At 41.7% G+C, this 10408-nt stretch overlaps 1 protein-coding gene across 1 annotated transcript; it reads left to right on the top strand.

Annotated features, from left to right (window-relative positions):
* The first annotated feature begins 6437 nt into the window (after window positions 1-6437).
* sult5a1 (sulfotransferase family 5A, member 1) lies at window positions 6438-8908 on the top strand. The gene is made up of 6 exons (XM_021586021.2): window positions 6438-6746; window positions 7092-7300; window positions 7425-7551; window positions 7647-7744; window positions 8262-8442; window positions 8597-8908. The coding sequence occupies exons 1-6, from the start codon at window positions 6608-6610 to the stop codon at window positions 8725-8727; spliced, it is 885 nt and encodes a 294-aa protein (XP_021441696.1). The 5' UTR covers window positions 6438-6607; the 3' UTR covers window positions 8728-8908.
* Window positions 8909-10408: the final 1500 nt, after the last annotated feature.

Below are 10408 nucleotides of genomic sequence, written 5' to 3' on the forward strand. Positions count from 1 at the left end.
CAGGTGTAGCAGTGGTAATGTGTTGGGACTGCTGTTGGGACTCTGCTGTTGGGACAGCTTTATGTAGGCCCTAACAGTTTGTGAATGAACTGTTTCGCTGCCAAACAACACTCCGCTGATATCCAGGTGTAGCAGTGGTAATGTGTTGGGACTGCTGTTGGGACTCTGCTGTTGGTACAGCTTTATGTAGGCCCTAACAGTTTGTGAATGAACTGTTTCGCTGCCAGACAACACTCCGCTGATATCCAGGTGTAGCAGTGGTAATGTGTTGGGACTGCTGTTGGGACTCTGCTGTTGGGACAGCTTTATGTAGGCCCTAACAGTTTGTGAATGAACTGTTTCGCTGCCAAACAACACTCCACTGATATCCAGGTGTAGCAGTGGTAATGTGTTGGGACTGCTGTTGGGACTCTGCTGTTGGGACTCTGCTGTTGGGACTCTGCTGTTGGGACTCTGCTGTTGGGACAGCTTTATGTAGAACCTAACAGTTTGTGGTCAAACTTTGTCACCGTTAAAGTGCAATTACAGTTTTTTCCAACTGCTTACACACAAAATCTTTTCATGTCACACGATTTTTGAAACCTCTCACTCAAAGTGCAAAACTACACACCAAATATCCAAAACCATAAGCTATTTCTCAGCCTTTGACTCAGTTGTCAATTGCATTAAACACTTTTTTCAAAACACTACACACAATTCTCTACCTAAAACACAAACATCTAACAGGAAGTGACTTGCTTTCCTTTTCCAAACACAACCAATCAAAATGCTACACATATTCACCAGGTCACACACACACTCCTCACATGTGCAAACACTAATAGCTTAACTGATCACTAACCAATCACTGCTTTACTGTAGTATAGGCCTATAAATAGGTCAAAGGTCAGATTACCTGTTTTGAACAATGGATGCCAACAATGGACAGAGAGCAAGAGGAGTAGGAGGCAGAGGAATAGGAAGAAGAGGACAAGGGCAAAGAAGAGAGAGCCATCTCTGATGAGGTTAGGGCAACACTTGTTGATCATGTGATCAACCACGGTTTGACCATGAGAGAGGCTGAACTGAGAGTCCAGCCCAACTTGAGTTGATTTACAGTGGCATCCATAATTCGAACCTTCATAAATGAGAACAGGTATGCAACTATCAAATGACTATGTTAGCCTTACAGTGATGTACTGTAAAATACGTATGACTACATAGTATTGCATAAACATTTTTAACTCTAAGCCATCCTTTTAGTGCACTGCATTGAATGAATGAGGTTGGTTATCATGTTGTACTACATTGTTTTGTACATTGTTTACAGTTCCTATGCTGAACACATACTGTATTTGAATTCTGTACAGAGTGGAAAGGGAAAGACATCATGGAGGACGAGGACGCTTGTTTAAAGATGTACAAGAGACTGCAATCATAAATATGGTTTTGGCCAACAATGCAATTAGGATTCGAGAGGTAAGAGAGCATATCTTGAATAATGACACCATATTTAACAACATCAATGCTGTAAGCCTGTCGACCACACAACACATCCTCCAACGGCACCGAGTGACGATGAAACAACTTTACAATGTGCCATTTGAGAGAAACTCTGACAGTCAAGAATATGCGACATGACTTTGTAGAGGTATGTATGCAACACTACTTCCAGTACTTCAGACATACCATATTTACTCATCTGTATATCCTTTTGTCTGTTACAGAGAGTATTGGAGCTGGATGCCCATGTGATTTGCCATTAATTTATTTATGTAGATGAGGTTGGCTTCAACCTCACCAAAACCAGGCGCCACAGAAGAAATGTAATAAGGCAGAGGGCAATTACCAATGTCTCTGGATAGCGTGGGGGTAATATAACTATGTGTGCTGCCATCATTCAAAAGAGGGTCCTCCATCACAATGCCACACTGGGTCCGTACAACACCGGCCATATGCTCACTTTTCTGGATGCAATTTACACAATGCTTGTCCCTGATCCAGATCAGGAGCCTGCTAGATTTGTGGTTTTATGGGCCCATATTAGTTTTCACCGGGCTGTTCTGGTCCAAAACTGGTTTGCCACCCATCCACAATTTGTAGTTTTATACCTACCCCCATATTCACCTTTTCTAAATCTAGAGGAATAGAGGAATTCTTCTCAGCCTGACGCTGGAAAGTGTATGATCGCCAACCCTATGCCCGCATGCCGCTTCTCCAGGCAATGGAGTACGCATGTGGGGACATAGAGGTTGCCTCTGTCCAAGGTTGGATACGCCATGCTAGGAGATACTTCCCGCGATGTTTGGCAAGAGAAAACGTATCTTGTGATGTGGACGAAGTATTGTGACCAGACTCCTGCCGGAGAAGAGATGAAGCGTAGCTTAGCACTGGTGACTGCCCCCCCCTACCCCCCCCCCCCCCTTTCTGTTTCTACATTGCATTGGTGTTTAGTGTACTTGTTACCCCTCTCAGCAGATTACTTTCACTGTAGAACATTGTATTGAAATGTAGATATAAGCCTATGAAAGACCAAAGAGCTTTAGATTTAGAACAACAGTGTTTACATGGTATATCCAAAAATGTTCTATTATGAAAGCAGTGTTTGCCATTTGATGCAAATGCTTCATTCTGACGTGTTTATGGCATTTTGAATGCAGTGTTACACTTTGAAGGAGATGTGAGGCATTTTGCATTTTGTGTGTGCAGTTTGGGGAATTGTGTGTAGAGTTTTGAAAAAAGGAGACCGTTTTGAAAATGTGTGTAAGCAGTTGGAAAAAACTGTAATGTGTTGTGTAGTGGCTTTGCTGGCATGCATCCCCCCAAATGTTTTTTGTTTGCCTCACCAAGATGTTCATGGACTATAGCTGCCTACAGCTGTAGGATCTTAATTTAACCACCCTGTTGTTGCAGGAAATGTCCAGCACAGCAGGAAATTCAAACTTCTACTGTATTCAAGGCTTATAAAGTTTTTAATTAAATTAATTTCCACTTAAAAATGTCAGACTTGATTTGACCTTACTAATACTTTATCAACCCCTACAAAAATGGCCATTAATTATAGTCCATACAAAAAAATCACATTTCCTGTTGCTGCAGGATTATTTTCCTACTGTGAGAAACTGGTCACATTAAGATCCTTTATCTGTACACTTTCTCTTGTGGATCCTTGGATGTATATGTGCTCATCTAGACCACTCGTATTCACAGATGATTGCGGTCCACTTACGTGTTGAGCAGAGTGGTCTGTGTACGTCCATGTTTCTGGAGCCCCACTCTGAATTAAGGCATAATGAACGGTTGACTCAGCTAATCCTATGCTTTTCCGTGGTATTTTCGAGACCTTTTCTCTCGTCCTCTCACTGTTCTACGTTGCTAGGCCTATATGGGATCCTGAAAACTTTTGCTGCTAAACAGCATATGATACATTACAGGTATTCCTAATAATCCCAAATGGTAAGCCTTAGACAAGTAATCCTTGTCCAAGCCAGAACGACACATAGGGACAGGAGCAAGTAAACCCCATGGACATGACGCTAGTCGGTCGCAGGACCTCAACCCCAATCCATTTCCTTAATGCAGAGTGCCAAGCAGAGAGGCATGAGGTTCAATCCCTGGTATGACTCGACCAGAGATGGAACCCCCAATCTTCCAATCTCAGTGCAGACACTCTAAACACAAGGCCACAGTGTTGGTTTATTCATTTATGACTGAATTCATCGTTTTATGGGTACCATTAGCTTATCTTCCTGACTATTGTGAGGACCATCCCATAGCTTCAATGCCATACAACACTCCTTCCGTGGCCTCCAACTGCTATTAAATGCTATTAAATGCTATTAAATGCTAGTAAAACTAAGTGCATGCTCTTCAATCGATTGCTGCACGCACCCTCCCGCCCGACAAGCATCACTACTCTGGACGGTTCTGACCTAGAATATGTGGACAACTACAAATACCTAGGCGTCTGGTTAGACTGTAAACTCTCCTTCCAGACTCATATTAAGCATCTCCAATCCAAAATTAAATCTAAAGTCTGCTTCCTAATTCGCAACAAAGCCTCCTTCACTCATGCTGCCAAACATACCCTCGTAAAACTGACTATCCTACCCATCCAATGTCATTTACAAAATATCCCCCAACACTCAGCAAACTGGATGTAGTCTATCACAGTGCCATCTGTTTTGTCACCAAAGCCCCATATACTACCCACCACTGTGACCTGTATGCTCTCGTTGGCTGGCCCTCACTACATATTTGTCGCCAAACCCACTGGCTCCAGGTCATCTATAAGTCTTTGCTAGATAAAGCCCTGCCTTATCTCAGCTCACTGGTCACCATAGCAACACCCACCCGTAGTATGCGCTCCAGCAGGCATATTTCACTGGTCATCCCCAAAGCCAACACTGCTTTTTGGCGCCTTTCCTTCCAGTTCTCTGCTGCCAATGACTGGAACGATTTGCAAAAATCACTGAAGCTGAAGTCTTATATCTCCCTCTCTAACTTTAAGCATCAGCTGTCTGAGCAGCTTACCGATCACTGTACCTGTACACAGCCAATCTGTAAATAGCACACCCAACTACCTCATCTCCATATTATTACTTACCATCTTGCTCTTTCGCACCCCAGTATCTCTACTTGCATATCATCATCTGCTCATCTATCACTCCAGTGTTAATGCTCAATTGTAATTATTTCACCTCTTGGGCTTATTTATTGCCTACCTCCCTACTCTTCTACATTTGCACACACTGTACATAGATTTTTCTATTTTTCATTTATTTTGCGTTATTGACTGTACGTTTGTTTATGTGTAACTCTGTGTTGTTGTTTTTGTTGCACTGCTTTGCTTTATCTTGGCCAGGTCGCAGTTGTAAATGAGAACTTGTTCTCAACTGACCTACCTGGTTAAATAAAGGTGAAATAAAACAATAATAGCCTCTTATGAATGGTTACTTAGAAGTCTATTCTGAAAATAACAGTGTTTTGAGGTAAGATGTTAATTTGAATCAGATTACAGTCCGCTCTCTATCAGGAGCAGTAAAAAGAGCCTTGCGAAGGTCATGACTTGTTTGCATTATGATAATCAACTCTTAGATAAAACATCCTTAGAGCGCCCTCAGGACTCTTCGCTCATCATCAACAACTCTCGTCCTTGAGTCAATTAAACAGTGGCAAAAATATAACTCAACACTGTAGGATAATCAAGGACTCCAGTCACCCTCGTCATGAAACAGAAGAATCCTGCAGTCTGGCAGAAAGTACTGTAGTATTAAAGCTAGAATCCTTAATTGAAATAATAACAAAGTGGGCACCCTGCCTGTGTTTTGGTAAAAAGCTGAGGGATGGGTTTGGAGAAATGTAACCACTCTCAAACTCATAGACAGAGCTATAGATGCAAGGACGGACCATCCATGATATCAAAATGATAGTTTTGGGCTCCATTCAATCTGTATCGCTGAAGCGTTCCAGATTGCGCAATATAAATGTAAAGGTCATTTCCGAGTGAGCCGACATATGCAGTGTTTACCGTGACTGCTGTCACCGCTAACGCAGTAACATCGTCTTTAAAATGTCAATCATTCTGTAACCCTGAATTTCCACAGAGGAGCCCTTAAAGGTCCAATGCAGCTGCTTTCCTCTCAAAATCAAATCATTTCTGGGTAACAATTGAATACCATACTGTGATTGTTTTCAATTAAAATGGTCAAACAGAAACAAAAATAGCTTCGTAGCAAATAGTAATTTCTCAGGCAAGAATTTTGCTAGGACTTTCTGGGAGTGGTCTGAGTGGGGAGGGGAAACTGTTATTGGTAGAGAGGATTGGAACTCTCTTTCTTACTAATTTACCACCTGGGGATGTCACCAGATTTCAAGTGGTATTTTCAAACAGCACTTACACTAAAATAACATTATCATAATTTTTACAATTTCACAGTATTATTCCAACCTCATAGTGTGGAAATATATATAAAACATGGGTGAAAAACATATTTCTGCACTGGGCCTTTAACCATGTTTTGAGGCTATACAGTGTTTGTTTGCAATTACATTGTTCACAATCATTGGAGTAAATCAAGCTTGTATTTTAGGTTCTGATGGAGTAGGACAGTATAACTAAGCTCGTGAGGCATTTATAAAGTTACATTCCTTAAGCATCAATGAGTATATATCATTAATTTATAAGTCAAAAAATGGATGTATCAACTAAGGATTCCAGCTTTGCGACCCAGACCAACAGGCTCAGAGACAATTTTTATGTACAGGCAGTGTGGATCATTTTACTCAGCCCCAACTTCACCTGTACAAAATAAAATGATCTCTATACAAGTGGTAATTCCCATGGCTACAGTATGTACCATACAGTACATTTCCTCCTGGGAAAACCCCCACCAACCAGACAACATTAAACGGTTTCTACGGCCACACCCACTCAGCTTTAGAGTTCCTCTTACAGTTCCTGTTGTATCTTACTGCTTCGCTATTTAAGGTCCGTAGCAAGCCAGATCATCTCATACTTCCTCACAGATAGTCAGTCAGACAAACAGACAGAGAGACAGGCACAGGCAGACCAAAAGGCAGACAGGCAGTTAAGTAGACAAGCCGACAGGCAGGCAGACAGACAGACATGGCCAGGCTGGACGTGACAGAGACCTTCCATCACATCTCATTCCCTGGGCACATTCACACACAGGACTCCCTGAACTATGCCTGCCACTTCAAGTTCCAGGACAGGGACACCGTCATCGCCACCTACCCCAAATCAGGTAAGGACAGGACAGCTCTGTCACACCTCTGCTCTGTGTCACAACACATTAGACATGCTGCAACACTAGCCAACTATAGTCCTTCTCCCTCTTTCACATACTTTGCAGTTGAAGAAAACTGTCAGGTTTTTAATAACTGTATATGTACAGACTACAGTAAGTTATTGTATTGTCACGGTTGGTTTTGCTTGTCATTGATTCATTGTTTTCAAGATCCACTTCTCTCAGACAGCCTAACTTTATGGAAGTAGTGGTTTAGGGAGGGATTCAATGAAGACAGAGGTATTAGGTGTACAGTTCTCTCTTTAACTCTTCTTTCTTTCCCTCTGTGATCTCTGGTTAAAGGGACTACCTGGATGCAGGAGATTGTCACTCTTGTGAAAAACAGAGGGGACCCACAACTCTCCAAAACTGTTCCCAACTGGGCCCGAGCCCCCTGGCTGGAACAGTATTACAGTGCAAAGGTGCTAGGGGCCACCCAAGGGCCCCGAATCATTACCACTCACCTGCCCTACAACCTGCTGGCCTCTGCCCTCCAGGGCTCCAAAGCTAAGGTAGGATGTGGTTATGTTGAAGAAACTATTCTCAATGCTGTGAGACATTTCCTTTTTTTGTAAAGCAACTCTATGGAAATAATATATTGATAGCAAGTGACACTATCTCCACCCCATCTCTTAGGTCATCTATGTTGCCAGAAACCCCAAAGATGTTGTTGTGTCATATTACCACTTCCATAAAATGGCCAAATTCCTCCCAGAACCCAACTCATTTGATGAGTTTCTGGATAGTTTTCTGGAGGGATCAGGTGAGTTGACACTAATGATTTGTACCTCGTGCATTTCTGGGATTTAATCCTCTTGTTAACAGTCAGATCTAATCCAACGTTTACCCTTTTTACAGTGAGTTATGGGTCCTGGTTCGATCATGTGAAAGGCTGGACGAAACAAGCAGAAGTCTTGGCAAATGTTCTTTATGTCTCTTATGAGGATATGTGGCTGGTAGGATAAATCTTCTCTATTACTGTCTGCTATTTATTGTGGTTGTCATGCAATGCAAACACCCCATTACATTCTCTCTTCCCCATGGCAGTTGTGTCACCCCTAACCTTATTGTAGACATGTCCATTTAAGGGCATCAAAACACAACACTTGTATCACAGCAGTTGTATTACAGTCTCATGATTCTCTGAGATTGTGTTAACTACAGAAATAGGCTGTCCTTCAGACATGAAAATATTAGTCATAGATTATAAATAGACCTTTGTGAGATGCTATTTTAAGTGACATCATGATTTATTCTTGGAGAACAGGTGCACATAAAATACCACATGAACATTGTTTTAGGAAAAATAATTGCTTGCATTACAGGTATTCACTGTATCTCACCTAATGAGCGTTGGATCTCTTAGTATGCCACAAATGTTGTTGATAGACTAGACATAGAAGATCATTTTAGCCTCTTGTGAAAACAACCCTCTTTGTCCGTATCTATAATAAGAGCATTGACTTTTCTCAGGACCTGCGAGGCTCGATGGAGAAGATCAGCGCTTTCCTGCAGTGCCCCCTAGCGGGCGAGGAGTTAACCAGCTCCCTGAGACACTGCAGCTTTAGCAGCATGAGAGACAACGCCATGGTGAACTACACCCTGGTCCCACAGGAGATCATGGACCACAGCAAAGGCAAATTCATGAGGAAAGGTGGGGCTCCCTTGCTCAACAGGAGTACAATCCTGACTAGAGATATGTTTCAGTCAGTGCCAGAAGGATAGAACAGTACCATAGGCCTCCCCTGCACTCACAGTGCTGTGGAGAGAGATGGGCCATAATAATGAAGACCTTGTTCTGTTTGCAGGTAAAATCGGTGACTGGAGAAACACTTTCAGAGAGGACCAGATTTGTCTATTCGACACCGTCTACAGCTACCAGATGCAAGACTGTCCTCTGACCTTTCTATGGGAGTGTCCTGAGGGGGAGGAGGAGTAGGAGGACAGGCCTCTGGGGATCAGGGGAGGGCCCTTATCCTCCATGCCGCCGGAGATTGATGGATACGCTTCATACAAGGCCTGGTATTCTCCCACTGATGTTCTCTGTGTTTTTGTGAATGTAAATGTAATGTACATAAGCTAATATAGTAAAATAATATAATAAAATTGATATGCTAATATAAACAAATATTGTGTGTGATCTATTCGTTGTTGTTGGGTTTTTCCACCTCTAAAGAAATCTAAGTGTTCCAGTTACAGTTTTTCTCAATTGCTAAAACACAATTTCTGAAACCTTGCTCCATTTCCTGAAAACATTAAACACAAAACCTCATCTTCAAGCACTATTTACATAACCTCTGACTCCTCTCGCAAAGTGAAACTTTCGCCTCAAAACAGTTTTACCTGTGTTCAAAATCAAACACTGCTCTCAAATCATAAACAAAGAGATCAAAATGATGTACACTCTCAAGCAGTCAGTAAACAATACACCGAAAAATAGAAAACGCATTGTTCAAAACATACAATTCTCAGGGAGAAGTAAATCTTCAATCTCAAAAAATATTCATATTTTTCCGTCATTGTCTTTTGATGAATGAAAACATGTTCTATCATAGTAGCTCAAAATGGATCAGAAATTACTACTCTGCTTTGCTCTTTGCAATTTTGTTTTTTGTTCTTCCTCCTCCTTGTACCCCTATTTTTACAGTACTGTACCCTGCATCTCACAAACGTGTCCTTTGTCTCTGTGATACTGTAATTCTTGTTGTTTGTTGATATGAACCTGCAACCAGTCAAAATCTATTGAGCAGTCAGTACTGTTACAGTTTTTTTTTGATTGCTTAAGCACGATTTTCAAAACAGGGCCCGTGTTTTCAAAACACTACACACAATTAGCACAACCACACACCCAAATAGCAAAACACCACAGATCCTTTGCAAAATTCAACACTCTTGTAAAAACTATACACTTATTTTTAAAAACCACACTTTGTTACCATATGAAACACACACGTTTCACATTACTATACTCTGTTGACACGAGATACACTCTGCTGTGATAAACCTAAAACACTTTTAGCACTTCTACTTCCCTATGATTAGAGTAGGCTACTATCAACAAAGTACAAATATAATGTAAATTCACCAAACACTACAAAAGACCAATGTTGCAGACTGAAGAAACTCATTTATTTCTCAACACGCCCAAAATGTTGACATGGAGATTCATAATACTGTAACCAAACGTCACTTTACATATTGTAAGTTCAAAAAAATAAAATAAAAAATAACTAGACATTGTCTCTTCGCCTAGCTGGATCTGGCCAGAGAAGTTCATCAACATCGCAGGCAATGTTGTCATTAGCAAGACACCTTGGAAAGAAACGTCTTGAATGACGAATCCATCCTTGCATTGAAGCTACCTCTATCTGGTCACAGCCCTCCTCCATGGCTTGGATGAGGGGTACCTCAGCCTGGAACGGAGATCATATACCTTCCACCGCCATGCCGAGAAAAACTCTTCTATAGGGTTGAGGAATGGAGAGTATGGTGGAAGATATAGGACGGTGAAATGTGGATGTTGCTGTAACCAGTTCTGAACCAGAGCAGAGCGGTGGAAAGACACATTGTCCCAGACAACAATGTATTGCATATGATCGACTTGATTTTCTGCTGTTATG

The sequence above is a fragment of the Oncorhynchus mykiss genome, chromosome 26 (assembly GCF_013265735.2).
Source record: "Oncorhynchus mykiss isolate Arlee chromosome 26, USDA_OmykA_1.1, whole genome shotgun sequence".
Lineage (NCBI taxonomy): Eukaryota > Metazoa > Chordata > Actinopteri > Salmoniformes > Salmonidae > Oncorhynchus > Oncorhynchus mykiss.

Excerpts from the sequence above, each read along its gene's own strand:
- sult5a1 (XM_021586021.2), top strand. The coding sequence starts at position 6,608 with ATGGCCAGGCTGGACGTGACAGAGACCTTCCATCACATCTCATTCCCT. Across the intron at positions 7,301-7,424 it reads TCCAGGGCTCCAAAGCTAAG|GTCATCTATGTTGCCAGAAA; the intron begins GTAGGATGTGGT and ends CCCATCTCTTAG. Across the intron at positions 7,552-7,646 it reads TAGTTTTCTGGAGGGATCAG|TGAGTTATGGGTCCTGGTTC; the intron begins GTGAGTTGACAC and ends CCCTTTTTACAG.